General features: G+C 47.5%; 1 protein-coding gene across 2 annotated transcripts in view; it reads right to left on the bottom strand.

Annotated features, from left to right (window-relative positions):
• Window positions 1–17,828, bottom strand: part of hdac11 (histone deacetylase 11) — a 51,496-nt gene that overhangs the window by 20,521 nt on the left and 13,147 nt on the right. The window contains exons 2-4 of one of the 2 annotated variants that reach the window (XM_046338144.1): window positions 16,268–16,416; window positions 15,875–15,975; window positions 9,550–9,666 (exon numbers count right to left, since the gene is read on the bottom strand). In XM_046338144.1, coding sequence (XP_046194100.1) covers window positions 9,550–9,666; window positions 15,875–15,975; window positions 16,268–16,416 — 367 coding nt within the window. The remainder of the gene's footprint in view (window positions 1–9,549; window positions 9,667–15,874; window positions 15,976–16,267; window positions 16,417–17,828) is intronic. The other variant, XM_046338145.1, reaches the window with a different exon arrangement.

Genomic DNA, 17,828 nt, shown 5'->3' with positions numbered 1-17,828 from the left:
AACACAATACATTAGATTAGAAACAACACAACACATAAGAAACAACACAATACATTAGATTAGAAACAACACAACACATTAGATTAGAAACAACACAATACATTAGAAACAACACATTATATTAGAAACAACACAACACAATACATTAGAAACAACACATTATATTAGAAACAACACATTATATTAGATTAGAAACAACACATTATATTAGATTAGAAACAACACAATACATTAGATTAGAAACAACACAACACATTAGAAACAACACAACACAACACATTAGAAACAACACAACACATTAGAAACAACACAACACATTAGAAACAACACAACACATTAGAAACAACACAACACATTAGAAACAACACAACACATTAGAAACAACACAACACATTAGAAACAACACAACACATTAGAAACAACACAACAAATTAGAAACAACACAATACATTAGATTAGAAACAACACAACACATTATATTAGAAACAACACATTATATTAGATTAGAAACAACACAACACATTAGAAACAACACAACACATTAGAAACAACACAATATATTAGAAACAACACAACACATTAGAAACAACACATTTTATTAGATTAGAAACAACACAACACATTAGAAACAACACAACACATTAGATTAGAAACAACACAACACATTAGAAACAACATAATACATTAGATTAGAAACAACACAACATATTAGATAAGAAACAACACAATACATTAGATTAGAAACAACACAATACATTAGATTAGAAACAACACAATACATTACAATATAACACTAATACAACACAACAGAGGCTGAGTCCTTGAGATGAATAAACATGAATCTATAAATGTATCCATAAAAATATACAAATAATATCCCCAAAAATGTAAATATATCTTGATATGTTAAGTTTTCATTCAGTTTCCCTCTCTCTCTTCTTTTCTATGAGACTGGTATAGCTTCCTTCTCTACCAGACTGGTATGGCTTCCCTCTCGCTCTACCTTTCTATCAGACTGGTATGGCTTCCCTCTCGCTCTACCTTTCTATCAGACTGGTATGGCTTCCCTCTCGCTCTACCTTTCTATCAGACTGGTATGGCTTCTCTCTCTCTATCTTTCTATCAGACTGGTATGGCTTCCCTCTCTCCACCAGAATGGTATGGCTTCCCTCTCTCTCTACCTTTCTATCAGACTGGTATGGCTTCCCTCTCTCTCTACCTTTCTATCAGACTGGTATGGCTTCTCTCTCTCTACCTTTCTACCAGACGGGTACAGCTTCCCTCTCTCTCTCTACCTTTATACCAGACTGGTATGGCTTCTCTTTCTCTACCTTTCTACCAGACGGGTACAGCTTCCCTCACTCTCTACCAGACTGGTATGGCTTCTCTCTCTCTACCTTTCTACCAGACGGGTACAGCTTCCCTCACTCTCTACCAGACTGGGTACGGTTTCCCTCTCTCTCTACCTTTCTACCAGACGGGTACAGCTTCCCTCTCTCTCTACCAGACTGGTTTGGTTTCCCTCTCTCTACTTTTCTACCAGACTGGTTTGGCTTCCCTCTCTCTACCAGACTGGTATGGCTTCCCTCTCTCTCTACCTTTCTACCAGACTGGTATGGCTTCCCTCTCTCTATCAGACTGGTATGGCTTCTTTCTCTACCAGACTGGTATGGCTTCCCTCTCGCTCTACCTTTCTATCAGACTGGTATGCCTTCTCTCTCTCTACCTTTCTATCAGACTGGTATGGCTTCCCTCTCTCCACCAGACTGGTATGGCTTCCCTCTCTACCTTTCTATCAGACTGGTATGGCTTCCCTCTCTCTCTACCTTTCTATCAGACTGGTATGGCTTCTCTCTCTCTACCTTTCTATCAGACTGGTATGGCTTCTCTCTCTCTACCTTTCTACCAGACGGGTACAGCTTCCCTCTCTCTCTACCTTTCTACCAGACTGGTATGGCTTCTCTCTCTCTACCTTTCTACCAGACGGGTACAGCTTCCCTCTCTCTCTACCTTTCTATCAGACTGGTATGGCTTCTCTCTCTCTACCTTTCTATCAGACTGGTACAGCTTCCCTCTACCTTTCTACCAGACTGGGTACAGTTTCCCCTCTCTCTACCTTTCTACCAGACTGGGTACGGTTTCCCTCTCTCTCTACCTTTCTACCAGACGGGTACAGCTTCCCTCTCTCTCTACCAGACTGGTATGGTTTCCCTCTCTCTACTTTTCTACCAGACTGGTATGGGTTCCCTCTCTCTCTACCTTTCTATCAGACTGGTATGGCTTCCCTCTCTCTCTACTTTTCTATCAGACTGGTATGGCTTCCCTCTCTCTCTACCTTTCTATCAGACTGGTTTGTCTTCCCTCTCTCTACCAGACTGGTATGGCTTCCCTCTCTCTCTACCTTTCTACCAGACCGGTATGGCTTCCCTCTCTCTATCAGACTGGTATGGCTTCTTTCTCTACCAGACTGGTATGGCTTCTCTCGCTCACAGACTGGTATGGCTTCTCTCTCTCTCTATCAGACTGGTATGGCTTCTCTCTCTCTCTATCAGACTGGTATGGCTCTCTCTCTCTCTCTATCAGACTGGTATGGCTCCCCTCCCTCTCTATCAGACTGGTATGGCTCCCCTCTCTCTCTATCAGACTGGTATGGCTTCTTTCTCTACCAGACTGGTATGGCTTCTCTCTCTACCAGACTGGTATGGCTCCCCTCTCTCTCTATCAGACTGGTATGGCTTCTTTCTCTACCAGACTGGTATGGCTTCTCTCTCTACCAGACTGGTATGGCTCCCCTCTCTCTCTATCAGACTGGTATGGCTTCTCTCTCTACCAGACTGGTATGGCTTCTCTCTCTACCAGACTGGTATGGCTTCTCTCTCTACCAGACTGGTATGGCTTCTCTCTCTACCAGACTGGTATGGCTTCCATCAGACTGGTATGGCTTCTCTCTCTACCACTGGTATGGCTTCTCTCTCTACCAGACTGGTATGGCTTCCATCAGACTGGTATGGCTTCTCTCTCTACCAGACTTCTATGGCTTCCCTCTCTACCAGACTGGTATGGCTTCTCTCTCTCTCTACTTTTCTACCAAACTGGTATGGCTTCCCTCTCTCTCTACCTTTCTACCAAACTGCTATGGCTTCTCTCTCTCTCTACTTTTCTACCAAACTGGTATGGCTTCCCTCTCTCTCTACCTTTCTACCAAACTGGTATGGCTTCCCTCTCTCTCTACCTTTCTACCAAACTGCTATGGCTTCCCTCTCTCTCTATCCTTCCATCAGACTGCTATGGCTTCCCTCTCTATCAGACTGGTATGGCTTCCTTCTGATTGGTATGGATTCTCTCTCTCCCTACCTCTCTATCAGACTGGTATGGCTTCTCGCTCTCTCTACCCTTCCATCAGACTGGTATGTCTTCCCTCTCTATCAGACTGGTATGGCTCCCTCTCTATCAGACTGGTATGGCTCCCTCTCTATCAGACTGGTATGGCTCCCTCTTTATCAGACTGGTATGGTTTCTTTCTCTATCAGACTGGTATGGCTTATCTCTACCAGACTGGTATGGCTTCCCTCTCTATCAGACTAGTATGGCTTCCCTCTCTATCAGACTGGTATGGCTTCCCTCTCTATCAGACTGGTATGGCTTCCCTCTCTATCAGACTGGTATGGCTTCCCTCTCTATCAGACTGGTATGGCTTCCCTCTCTATCAGACTGGTATGGCTTCCCTCTCTATCAGACTGGTATGGCTTCCCTCTCTATCAGACTGGTATGGCTCCCTCTCCATCAGACTGGTATGGCTCCCTCTCCATCAGACTGGTATGGCTCCCTCTCCATCAGACTGGTATGTCTTCCCTCTCTATCAGACTGGTATGGCTCCCTCTCTATCAGACTGGTATGGATTCCTCTCTATCAGACTGGTATGGCTCCCTCTCTATTAGACTGGTATGGCTCCCTCTCTATCAGACTGGTATGGCTCCCTCTCTATCAGACTGGTATGGCTCCCTCTCTATCAGACTGGTATGGCTCCCTCTCTATCAGACTGGTATGGCTCCCTCTCTATCAGACTGGTATGGCTCCTCTCTATCAGACGGGTATGGCTCCCTCTCTATCAGACTGGTATGGCTCCCTCTCTATCAGACTGGTATGGCTCCCTCTCTATCAGACTGGTATGGCTCCCTCTCTATCAGACTGGTATGGCTCCCTCTCTATCAGACTGGTATGGCTCCCTCTCTATCAGACTGGTATGGCTCCCTCTCTATCAGACTGGTATGGCTCCCTCTCTATCAGACTGGTATGGCTCCCTCTCTATCAGACTGGTATGGCTCCCTCTCTATCAGACTGGTATGGCTCTCTCTCTACCAGACTGGTATGGCTCCCTCTCTACCAGACTGGTATGGCTCCCTCTCTATCAGACTGGTATGGCTCCCTCTCTGTCAGACTGGTATGGCTCCCTCTCTTTCAGACTGTTATGGCTCCCTCTCTATCAGACTGGTATGGCTCCCTCTCTATCAGACTGGTATGGCTCCCTCTCTATCAGACTGGTATGGCTCCCTCTCTATCAGACTGGTATGGCTCCCTCTCTATCAGACTGGTATGGCTCCCTCTCTATCAGACTGGTATGGCTCCCTCTCTATCAGACTGGTATGGCTCTCTCTCTCTACCAGACTGGTATGTCTTCTCTCTCTCATCTAGTGCTCCTATGACAATCTCCAGTTGTATCAGACACACTACCAAGACTATATGCAAATAAAATAACCAATCTTAACAGAATCACTAATTAGCTACACATAGTTGATGATATTTGTAGTTTAACTAGCTTGTCCTGCGTTGCATATAATCAATGCGGAGCCTGTTAATTTATCATCGAATCACAGCGTACTTCGCCAAACAGGTGATGATTTAACAAAAGCGCATTTGCGTCAGGGTATATGCAGCAGTTTGGGCCGCCTGGCTCGTTGCGAACTGTGTGAAGACCATTTTTTCCAGACAAAGACCGTAATTAATTTGCCAGAATTTTACATAATTATGACATAACATTGAAGGTTGTGCAATGTAACAGGAATATTTCGACTTAGGGATGCCACCCATTAGATAAAATACGGAACGGTTCCGTATTTTGGAAAGAATAAACATTTTGTTTTTCAAAATGATCATTTCCGGATTTGACCATATTAATGACCTAGGGCTCATATTTCTGTGTGTTTATTATAATATAATGAAGTCTATGATTTGATATTTGATAAAGCAGTCTAACTGAGCGGTGGTAGGCAGCAGCAGGCTCGTAAGCATTCATTCAAACAGCATTTTCCTGCGTTTGCCAGCAGTTATTCGCAATGCTTGAAGCACAGCCCTGTTTATGACTTCAAGGCTATCAACTCCCGAGATTAGGCTGACATTACTATAGTGCCTATAAGAACATCCAATAGTCATAGGTATATGAAATACAAAATGGTATAGAGAGAAATAGTCCTATAATTCCTATAATAACTACAACCTAAAACTTCGTAACTGGGAATATTGAAGACTCATGTTAAAAGGAACCACCAGCTTTCATATGTTCTCATGTTCTGAGAAAGGAACTGAAACGTTAGCTTTCTTACATAGCACATATTGCACTTTTACTCTATTCACCAACGCTGTGTTTTTTGCATTATTTAAACCAAATTGAACACGTTTCATTATTTATTTGAGGCTAAATTGATTTGATTGATGTATTATCTTAAATTAAAATAAGTGTTCATCAGTATTGTTGTAATGGTCATTATTACAAATATCTATAACATTTTTTATTTATTAAAACAATTTAAAATTTAAAAAATTGGTCCTCCAATAATCGATATCGGCGTTGAAAAATCATAGTCGGTCGACCTCTACTTCAGACCCAGTGAAGGAGCAAGGACTATACACTGTGTTGACAGTATACATTGATCCAGTTGTGCAGCCCAGCCGGCCGGCCAGCAATGCTATGAAATCAACCAGCAATCTAGCCAGCCAGTCAGCCAAACAGCCAGTAAGCTAGAAAGCCAGCCAGCCAGCCAACCATTCAGCTAGACAGTCAGCCAGCCAGTCAAACAGACCAGTCAGCCAGCTCGCTAGCCAGCCATTCAGCCAACCACTCAACCAGCCAGCAAGCTATACAGCCTGTCAACCAGCCAGCCAGTCTTCTGGCCAGTCAGCCAGCCAGCCAGATGCCAGTCAGCCAGCCAGATGCCAGTCAGCCAGCCAGTCAGCCAGCCAGTCAGCCAGCCAGCCAGTTAGTTATTTAACCAGCCAGCAAGTTAACCAGCCAGCCAGTCAGCCAGTTAACCAGCCAGTTAACCAGCCAGTCAGCCAGCCAGTTAACCAGCCAGTCAGTCAGCCAGTCAGTCAGACAACTGATGGTATAGTAATAACACGTATTAGCATTTACACACAGACACACAGCTGTGGAGAGAACCACTCAGATCTCCCTTGGTGACACACAGACACACAGCTGTGGAGAGAACCAGTCAGTCCTCCCTTGGTGACACACAGCTGTGGAGAGAACCAGTCAGTCCTCCCTTGGTGACACACAGCTGTGGAGAGAACCAGTCAGTCCTCCCTTGGTGACACACAGCTGTGGAGAAAACCAGTCAGTCCTCCCTTGGTGACACACAGCTGTGGAGTGAACCAGTCAGATCTCCCTTGGTGACACACAGACACACAGCTGTGGAGTGAACCACTCAGTCCTCCCTTGGTGACACACAGACACACAGCTGTGGAGAGAACCACTCAGTCCTCCCTTGGCGACACACAGCTGTGGAGAGAACCACTCAGATCTCCCTTGGCGACACACAGACACACAGCTGTGGAGAGAACCAGTCAGATCTCCCTTGGCGACACACAGCTGTGGAGTGAACCACTCAGTTCTCCCTTGGCGACACACAGCTGTGGAGTGAACCACTCAGATCTCCCTTGGTGACACACAGACACACAGCTGTGGAGTGAACCAGTCAGATCTCCCTTGGTGACACACAGACACACAGCTGTGGAGAGAACCACTCAGTCCTCCCTTTGTGACACCCAGACACACAGCTGTGGAGAGAACCACTCAGTCCTCCCTTGGCGACACACAGACACACAGCTGTGGAGAGAACCACTCAGTCCTCCCTTGGCGACACACAGACACACAGCTGTGGAGTGAACCAGTCAGATCTCCCTTGGTGACACACAGACACACAGCTGTGGAGTGAACAACTCAGTTCTCCCTTGGTGACACACAGACACACAGCTGTGGAGAGAACCAGTCAGATCTCCCTTGGTGACACACAGCTGTGGAGAGAACCACTCAGTCCTCCCTTGGTGACACACAGCTGTGGAGAGAACCACTCAGTCCTCCCTTGGTGACACACAGCTGTGGAGAGAACCACTCAGTCCTCCCTTGGTGACACACAGCTGTGGAGAGAACCACTCAGTCCTCCCTTGGTGACACACAGCTGTGGAGTGAACCAGTCAGATCTCCCTTGGTGACACACAGACACACAGCTGTGGAGTGAACCACTCAGTCCTCCCTTGGTGACACACAGACACACAGCTGTGGATAGAACCACTCAGTCCTCCCTTGGTGACACACAGCTGTGGAGAGAACCAGTCAGTCCTCCCTTGGTGACACACAGCTGTGGAGTGAACCAGTCAGATCTCCCTCGGTGACACACAGACACACAGCTGTGGAGAGAACCACTCAGATCTCCCTTGGCGACACACAGACACACAGCTGTGGAGTGAACCACTCAGTCCTCCCTTGGCGACACACAGACACACAGCTGTGGAGAGAACCACTCAGTCCTCCCTTGGCGACACACAGACACACAGTTGTGGAGTAAACCAGTCAGATCTCCCTTGGTGACACACAGACACACAGCTGTGGAGTGAACAACTCAGTTCTCCCTTGGTGACACACAGCTGTGGAGTGAACCACTCAGTTCTCCCTTGGTGACACACAGACACACAGCTGTGGAGAGAACCAGTCAGATCTCCCTTGGTGACACACAGCTGTGGAGAGAACCACTCAGTCCTCCCTTGGTGACACACAGCTGTGGAGAGAACCACTCAGTCCTCCCTTGGTGACACACAGCTGTGGAGTGAACCAGTCAGATCTCCCTTGGTGACACACAGACACACAGCTGTGGAGTGAACCACTCAGTCCTCCCTTGGTGACACACAGACACACAGCTGTGGAGAGAACCACTCAGTCCTCCCTTGGTGACACACAGCTGTGGAGTGAACCAGTCAGATCTCCCTCGGTGACACACAGACACACAGCTGTGGAGAGAACCACTCAGATCTCCCTTGGCGACACACAGACACACAGCTGTGGAGAGAACCAGTCAGATCTCCCTTGGCGACACACAGCTGTGGAGTGAACCACTCAGTTCTCCCTTGGCGACACACAGCTGTGGAGTGAACCACTCAGATCTCCCTTGGTGACACACAGACACACAGCTGTGGAGTGAACCACTCAGTCCTCCCTTGGTGACACACAGACACACAGCTGTGGAGAGAACCACTCAGTCCTCCCTTGGCGACACACAGCTGTGGGGTGAACCACTCAGTTCTCCCTTGGCGACACACAGACACACAGCTGTGGAGAGAACCACTCAGATCTCCCTTGGTGACACACAGACACACAGCTGTGGAGTGAACCAGTCAGATCTCCCTTGGTGACACACAGTGACACAGCTGTGGGGAGAACCACTCAGATCTCCCTTGGCGACACACAGCTGTGGGGTGAACCACTCAGTCCTCCCTTGGCGACACACAGCTGTGGAGAGAACCACTCAGATCTCCCTTGGTGACACACAGTGACACAGCTGTGGGGAGAACCACTCAGATCTCCCTTGGCGACACACAGACACACAGTTGTTGTAGCTGCTGACTCAATATTCATATAAAAGGGTATTTTACATAATGTGCCACAGACAGAAACACAGAGAGAGACAGAGAGAGCTCATGTTTTGCTGAATAGGCAGTATCCGACGCTAAGAGGGATGACCCCAACCTAGGGTTTGATACTGCAGCAAACGAACCCTGCCTCATGGCCTTGAACCAAATAAAACAAGCACATTAGTGAGACTGACTGGGTTTCAACAAAGGTCATCAGAACATAGTAAGGCTGCTCTCTGAGTTCATGGGTCTCAGGGAAGGTTAGTAAGACATAAAAAGAAAAGCATTCTTCTCTATCCGTAAAGAAGAAAAAAAAGTTTAAAAGTAATGAATTTATTCCAATACTAATTTCAGAAGAGTCTTTCCCCTCAGAGGCTCTGATACCTGTGAAGGCCCTAGGACAAGGATCTCCATCACAGCTGTTCAAACTCTCAGAAGCCTGTCTCTCCCAGGATACGCCAAAAACAACCAAATAGAACTGGTTTTGAATAAAACATTCAATAACATCCTGTGAATCTATTTCCTGAACACAAAACTCCAGACTGTTACTATGACAACAGATTCCTCACGTTACAGTAGTAGCTAATACAGAGGCTGATGAGAACAAAGCTGACAAGCTTACACTACGGCAAATATCATCCAACCTACCATGATGGTGCCTCCGGTCTGCATTCTGAGTGGTCTCAGGACCCGTCTCTGAACCAGGAAGTTAGGTAGGCATAGGAGGGGAGGGATCTCTGTGATGGTCGCTACAATCAGGGACCACTGGATTGGACGAAGAAAACAACACATCATCCTCACACACACTATGGGAAATTCAGATGTACATCTAGGTTTAGGAAGGTGATTTCTGAAGGGGATTGATTACTGCTGGCAAAATGGCATGGCGTTATTACCAACAGTCTCAACTAATTTACACTGGAATATAATACAGATTACAATACATATACACAATAAATAATCATACACATACATATGTCATAAAATAAAGCATTACGTGAATGCAACAGAATACTGAGGTAGGTACGGTACCCATCTACAGCCCTCCACCAAACACCTCTGAGGGATATGTGGTTTTCAGTTTGCATAATGTCCAGTGTAGTTCCTTGAGGACCGTCGTGGTATCGGCTTAAGGGGGAATATACACGGCTGTGACTATAACCAAAGAGAATTCTCTAGGTAATACGCTCAGCATTTGATTGTGAGCCACTCTAGGTCAGGGGACAAAAGGACTTGAGATTATGTATGTTATCACAATCACACCATGAGTAGTTAATCATGAAACATACATCCCCGCCATTCTTCTTCCTGGATGGAGAGTTGTTTATTCCTGTCTACGAGATGTACTGAGAACCCAGCTGGCTGTATGGACGGGGACAGTATATCCAGAGAAAACCATGATTCCATGAAACAGAGTATGTTACAGTCCCTAATGTCTCTCTAGAAGAAGATCCTCGCCCTGAGCTCGTCTACTTTATTGTCCAGAGATTGAACATTAGCGAGTAATATACTCGGAAGCAGTGGATGGTGTGCACTCCTCCGGAGTCGGACTAGAAGTCCACTCTGAATCCCTATTGGAGCAGCCTCTGGGACACGTGTAATTGCCCTGGGGGGTACAAACAAAGGATCCAGTTCAGGAAAGTCATATTCCTGATCGTAATGCTGGTGAGTTACCGCCGCTCTGATATACAAAAGTTATTTCCGCCTAATAACTCAAAAAACGTTCTGGGCTAATAATGAAAAGAAATGATTACTGCAAAGTTGGTGAGGAGCTAGAAGCACAGCTGCCATGCCTGTCGTCTTGGTGTGGGGGGTGTGCTTTGGCAAAGTGGATGGGGTTATCTCCTTCATGGTTGGCTGCATGGTTGGCCCTATCTGGAGTTATTGTCTGATGGGGCTACAGTGTCCCCTTACCCCCACTGTCTCAGCCTCCAGTATCTATGCTGCAATATGTGCCGTGGGGCTGTCTGTCCTATCTGGTGTCCTGTGTGAACTTAAGTATGCTCTCTTTAATTCTCTCATCTCTCCCCTCCTGGAGGACCTGAGCCCTAGGACCATGCTTCAGGACTACCTGGCCTGATGACTCCTGGCTGTCCCCGGTCTACCTGATCATGCTGCTGATCTAGTTTCTGCTGTTCTGCCTTTGGCTATGGACCCTGAAATGCTTGTCCCAACCAATGAATGCTTGGCTATGAAAAACCAATTGACATTTACTCCTGAGGAGCTGACCTGTTGCACTCTCTACAATCACTGGTAGAATCCTTTTTTTTTCTTTAACGAGTCCGACGTGAAGGACATACTGCTTTCCCGGGAACAGGCCCAAATCCCCGTCATTTGTGTGAAGAGAGGGCGAAGACGAAGCTGGATGGCGGGAATCCTTCTGAGAATTCGTAGGCGATCGAATAAACCCCCACTGCCTTCCATTCTGCTAGCAAATGTGCAATCTTTGGAAAATAAAATAGATGACCTACACGGAAGATTAAACTACCAACAGGACACTGAAGACTGTATTATCTTATGCTTCACCGAGTAGCGTCTGAACGACCACATTATCAACATACAGTTGGCTGGTATCAGCAGGATAGAACAACGGTGTCTGGTAAGCGATGGTGGACTGTGTATTTTTCTAAATAACAGCTGGTACATGATATCTAAGGAAGTCTCAAGGATTTGCTCACCTGAGGAAGAGTATCTCATGATAAGCTGAAGACCACACTATCTACCTAGTGTTTTCATCTGTATTTTTCATAGCTGTCTACATACCACCACATACCACTAGAACCACACTCAATGAACGGTGTTCCACCATATGCAAACAGGAAACCACTCACCCAGAGGCGGCGCTCCTAGTGGCCGGGGACTTTAATGCAGGGAAACTTAAATCAGTTGAACCTAATTTCTATCAGCATGTTAAATGTGCAACCAGAGAGGGGAAAAAACTATGGACCACCTTTACTCCACACAGGGACACATACAAAGCTCTCCCTTGCCCTACATTTGGCAAATTACCATAATTCCATCCTCCTGATTCCTGCTAAAAAGCACCAGTGACTGGATCAATAAAAAAGTGATCAGATGAAGCAGATGCTAAGCTACAGAACTGTTTTTCTATCACAGAATGGAATATGTTCCGGGATTCCTCCGATGGCATTGAGGACACCACACCAGTCATTGGATTCATCAATAAGTGCATCGATGATATCATCCCTACAGTGACCGTACGTACATACCCCAATCAGAAGCCATGGATTACAGGCAACATCCGCACTGAGCTAAAGGCAATAGCTGCAGCTTTCAAGGACCGGGACTCTAACAAGGAAGCTTATAAGAAATCCCGCTATGCCCTCCAACGAACCATCAAACAGGCAAAGCGTCAATACAGGACTAAAATCGAATTCTACTACAATGGTTCTGATGCTCGTTGGAAGTGGCAGGGCTAGCAAACCATTACAGACTACAAAGGGAAGCACAGCCGAGAGCTGCCCAGTGACACAAGCCTACCAGACGAGCTAAACTAATTCTATTCTCAAAGCAAATAAGACCGAAACATGCATGTGAGCACCAGCTCTTCTGGAAGACTGTGTGATCATGCTCTCCAAAGCTGATATAAGTACGACCTTTAAACAGGTAAACATTCACAAGGCCGCAGGGCAGATTACCAGTATGACAGATAACCAGTATGTGTACTGCGAGCATGCGCTGACTAATTAGTGTCTTCACTGACATTTTCAACCTTCCCTGTCTGAGTCTGTATCACCAACATGTTTCAAGCAGACCACCATAGTCCCTGTGCCCAACACATCCGCCACGCTGATCCTCAACATGGGGGCTCCTCAGGGGTGTGTGCTCAGTCCCCTCCTGTACTCCCTCTTCACTCATAATTGCAAAGCCAATAACTACTCCAACACCATCTGCTGTTTCCTGAAGTCCACAATCATCTCCTTTGTTTTGTTGGCGTTGAGTGTGAGGTTATTTTCCTGACACCACACTCCGAGGGCCCTCACCTCCTCCCTGTAGGCCGTCTCGTCGTTGTTGGTAATCAAGCCTACCACTGTTGTGTCGTCCGCAAACTTGATGATCGAGTTGGAGGCGTGCATGGCCACGCAGTCGTGGGTGAACAGGGAGTACAGGAGAGGGCTCAGAACACACCCTTGTGGGGCCCCAGTGTTGAGGATCAGCGGGGTGGAGATGTTGTTACCTACCCTCACCACCTGGGGGCGGCCCGTCAGGAAGTCCAGTACCCAGTTGCACAGGATGGGGTCGAGACCCAGGGTCTCGAGCTTGATGACGGGTTTGGAGGGTACTAAGGTGTTAAATGCTGAGCTGTAGTCGATGAACAGCATTCTCACATAGGTATTCCTCTTGTCCAGATGGGTTAGGGCAGTGTGCAGTGTGGTTGCATCGTCTCTGGACCTATTTGGGCGGTAAGCAAATTGGAGTGGGTCTAGGGTGTCAGGTAGGGTGGAGGTGATATGGTCCTTGATTAGTCTCTCAAAGCACTTCACGATGACGGAAGTGAGTGCTACGGGGCGGTAGTCGTTTACATTTACATTTACATTTAAGTCATTTAGCAGACGCTCTTATCCAGAGCGACTTACAAATTTAGTTCAGTTACCTTAGCTTTCTTGGGAACAGGGACAATGGTGGCGCTCTTGAAGCATGTGGGAACAGCAGACTGGGATAAGGATTGATTGAATATGTCCGTAAACACACCAGCCAGCTGGTCTGCGCATGCTGTGAGGACGCGGCTGGGGATGCCGTCTTGGTCTGCAGCCTTTACTCACGTCGGCTGCAGTGAAGGAGAGTCCGCAGGGTGTGGTTGCGGGCCGTGTCAGTGGCACTGTATTGTCCTCAAAGCGGGCAAAAAAGTAATTTTTGTACCTGTTTCCACCAGCATCTTCACAGGGTTCTTTGCTGTTGTTCTGGGATTGATTTACTTTTCACACCAAAGTAGGTTCATCTCTAGGAGACAAAATGCGTCTCCTTCCTGAGAGGTATGACGGCTGCGTGGTCCCATGGTGTTTAGACTTGAGTACTATTGTTTGTACAGATGAACATGGTACCTTCAGGCGTTGGAAAATTGCTCCCAAGGATGAACCAGACTTGTGGAGGTCTACAATTCTTTTTATGAGGTCTTTGCTGATTTCTTTTGACTTTCATTCACGGGTACAGGAAATACTTCCAAAGATACACCTCCTATTGACTCAAATGATGCCAATTAGAAGCTTCTAAAGTCATGACATCATTTTCTGGAATTTTCCACGCTGTTTAAAGGTACAGTCAACTTAGTGTATGTAGACTTCTGACCCACTGGAATAGTGAGACAGTGAATTATAAGTGAAATTATTGTTTCAAAAATTACAAGAATTGTTGGAAAAAGTCCTAACCGACTTGCCAAAACTATAGTTTGTAAACAAGAAATTTGTAGAGTGGTTGAAAAATGAGTTTTAATTACCCCAACCTAAGTGTATGTAAACTTCCCACTTCAACTGTATCTGGGCCCCTATTCTGTGCAATTGATTGTGTAAACACCAACACACATATCTGGGCTCTCTATTCTGTTTAACTGAATGAGTAAACACCAACACACATATCTGGGCCCCTATTCTGTTTAACTGAATGAGTAAACACCAACAAACATATCTGGGCCCCTATTCTGTTTAACTGAATGAGTAAACACCAACACACATATCTGGGCCCCTATTCTGTTTAACTGAATGAGTAAACACCAACACACATATCTGGGCCCCTATTCTGTTTAACTGAATGAGTAAACACCAACACACATATCTGGGCCCCTATTCTGTTTAACTGAATGAGTGAACAGCAACAAACAGATGAAGTTTAAACATGATTTTCCACATGAACCTAAATAATAACCAAGCTTTGATACAATATAATCTTCCCTGATTTAATAATAATAATAATATATGCCATTTAGCAGACGCTTTTATCCAAAGCGACTTACAGATTTGTAACAACATTTTGTTTTGAGTAGTTTGCGTGCTGAGAGGAGAAGGAGGAAGAGCTCGGAGGAGAGAGAAGATACGAAGTAGAAAAGGAGGAAAGAGGGAAAAAGAATAAGGAGGTGGAGGAAAGAGGAGGAGTAGGGTTAGGGTTGTGTACTGTTTGGTGTACTACACAATACCATGTGACTCCTAGGAGAACCAGAGAGAAGCAATACAGTCTGTTGAGGTAGCGTTTGGTGTCAACCCATCTCGAGTTATGAGGTAGCGTTGTGTCAACCCACCTCGAGTCATGAGGTAGCGTTTGGTGTCAACCCACCCGAGTCATGATGTAGCGTTTGGTGTCAACCCACCTCGAGTCATGAGGTAGCGTTTGGTGTCAACCCACCTCGAGTCATGAGGTAGCGTTTGGTGTCAACCCACCTCGAGTCATGAGGTAGCGTTTGGTGTCAACCCACCTCGAGTCATGAGGTAGCGTTTGGTGTCAACCCACCTCGAGTCATGAGGTAGCGTTTGGTGTCAACCCACCTCGAGTCATGAGGTAGCGTTTGGTGTCAACCCACCTCGAGTCATGAGGTAGCGTTTGGTGTCAACCCACCTCGAGTCATGAGGTAGCATTTGGTGTCAACCCACCCGAGTCATGAGGTAGAGTTGGGTGTCAACCCACCTCGAGGCATGACCGAGCTGTCAAGATAGCGTTTAATGTCAATTCACCTTGAGTCTGTTGAGGTAGCGTTTGGTGTCAACCCACCTCGAGTCATGAGGTAGCGTTTGGTGTCAACCCACCTCGAGTCATGAGGTAGCGTTTGGTGTCAACCCACCTCGAGTCATGAGGTAGCGTTTGGTGTCAACCCACCTCGAGTCATGAGGTAGCATTTGGTGTCAACCCACCTCGAGTCATGAGGTAGCATTTGGTGTCAACCCACCCGAGTCATGAGGTAGAGTTGGGTGTCAACCCACCTCGAGGCATGACCGAGCTGACAAGATAGCGTTTAATGTCAATTCACCTTGAGTCTGTTGAGGTAGCGTTTGGTGTGAACCACCAGCAGGTCTTCCTCTGTAGCCTCCCGTGCCTCAACGATGCTCCCATCACTGATCAACTTCTCCTCTGAGAAAGACAGAGGAGCAAGAGAGATCGATAGAGAGAGAGAGAGAGAGAGAGAGATCGAGAAATAGTGAGAGCGTGAGAGAGAAACAACAGGTTAGACCTGCTAGGTTAGTAAGGAGGACTCAGTGTCCATCCTACAAACCATACAAGTGGTGAATAAAACCATTTCCTCCTTCCTGTTCAGGATACTACCAGGCTACAATACCGTTTCCTCCTTCCTGTTCAGGATACTACCAGGCTACACTCCCTGATGTAAAACATTCTAAATGTGGTTGATTGATTTCCCCTGTACCTTTTAGGAAGTGGATGACTTTGCCCCACTTCCCACTGTCGAAGGGGTGTAGTTTCTCAAGGCCCATGAAGGTGATGTTGTATACTGGAGAGTAGACGATAGGCAGACATGACGACGCCACCTCCAGGTATAGCTGGGTGCCGTGACTACTGGGAATAACAAACAACAGATATAATACAAACTTTATGGTCACCTGTAAACTTTCTTCATAAAATGTGCACTGTCATTACACTGTAACTAAGGTGGAATAGATGCATCCAACTCTAAACTCTCCTATTTATTAATCATTTATCCGTTATTTCATTTGGCACGGTCATTACTCTGTAAATGTATGACTACCAAGTGGAGGCAGGGTAGCCTAGTGGTTGGAGTGGAGGGGAGGCAGCGTAGCCTAGTGGTTGGAGTGGAGGGGAGGCAGGGTAGCCTAGTGGTTGGAGTGGAGGGGAGGCAGCGTAGCCTAGTGGTTGGAGTGGAGGGGAGGCAGCGTAGCCTAGTGGTTGGAGTGGAGGCAGCGTAGCCTAGTGGTTGGAGTGGAGGGGAGGCAGCGTAGCCTAGTGGTTGGAGTGGAGGGGAGGCAGCGTAGCCTAGTGGTTGGAGTGGAGGGGAGGCAGCGTAGCCTAGTGGTTGGAGTGGAGGGGAGGCAGCGTAGCCTAGTGGTTGGAGTGGAGGGGAGGCAGCGTAGCCTAGTGGTTGGAGTGGAGGGGAGGCAGCGTAGCCTAGTGGTTGGAGTGGAGGGAGGCAGCGTAGCCTAGTGGTTGGAGTGGAGGGGAGGCAGCGTAGCCTAGTGGTTGGAGTGGAGGGGAGGCAGCGTAGCCTAGTGGTTGGAGTGGAGGGGAGGCAGCGTAGCCTAGTGGTTGGAGTGGTTGGAGGAGGGGAGGCAGCGTAGCCTAGTGGTTGGAGTGGAGGGAGGCAGCGTAGCCTAGTGGTTGGAGTGGAGTGGTTGGAGTGGAGGGGAGGCAGCGTAGCCTAGTGGTTGGAGTGGAGGGGAGGCAGCGTAGCCTAGTGGTTGGAGTGGAGGGGAGGCAGCGTGGAGGGGAGCCTAGTGTGGTTGGAGTGGAGGGGAGGCAGCGTAGCCTAGTGGTTGGAGTGGAGGGGAGGCAGCGTAGCCTAGTGGTTGGAGTGGAGGGGAGGCAGCGTAGCCTAGTGGTTGGAGTGGAGGGGAGGCAGCGTAGCCTAGTGGTTGGAGTGGAGGGAGGCAGCGTAGCCTGGAGTGGAGGGGAGTGGTTGGAGGGAGGCAGGGTAGCCTAGTGGTTGGAGTGGGAGGCGGCAGCGTAGCCTAGTGGTTGGAGTGGAGGAGGCAGGTAGAGTGGTTGGAGTGGAGAGGCGGCAGCGTAGCCTAGTGGTTGGAGTGGAGGGGAGGCAGCGTAGCCTAGTGGTTGGAGGGGAGGCAGCGTAGCCTAGTGGTTGGAGTGGAGGGGAGGCAGCGTAGCTTAGTGGTTGGAGTGGAGGGGAGGCAGCGTAGCCTAGTGGTTGGAGTGGAGGGGAGGTAGCGTAGCCTAGTGGTTGGAGTGGAGGGGAGGCAGCGTAGCCTAGTGGTTGGAGTGGAGGGGAGGCAGCGTAG

Source organism: Oncorhynchus gorbuscha, linkage group LG03 (genome assembly GCF_021184085.1).
Source record: "Oncorhynchus gorbuscha isolate QuinsamMale2020 ecotype Even-year linkage group LG03, OgorEven_v1.0, whole genome shotgun sequence".
In the NCBI taxonomy this organism is placed as follows: Eukaryota; Metazoa; Chordata; class Actinopteri; order Salmoniformes; family Salmonidae; genus Oncorhynchus; species Oncorhynchus gorbuscha.
Note: the sequence above shows the minus strand (reverse complement) of the source record. Positions and strands in the feature narration are given on the sequence as shown.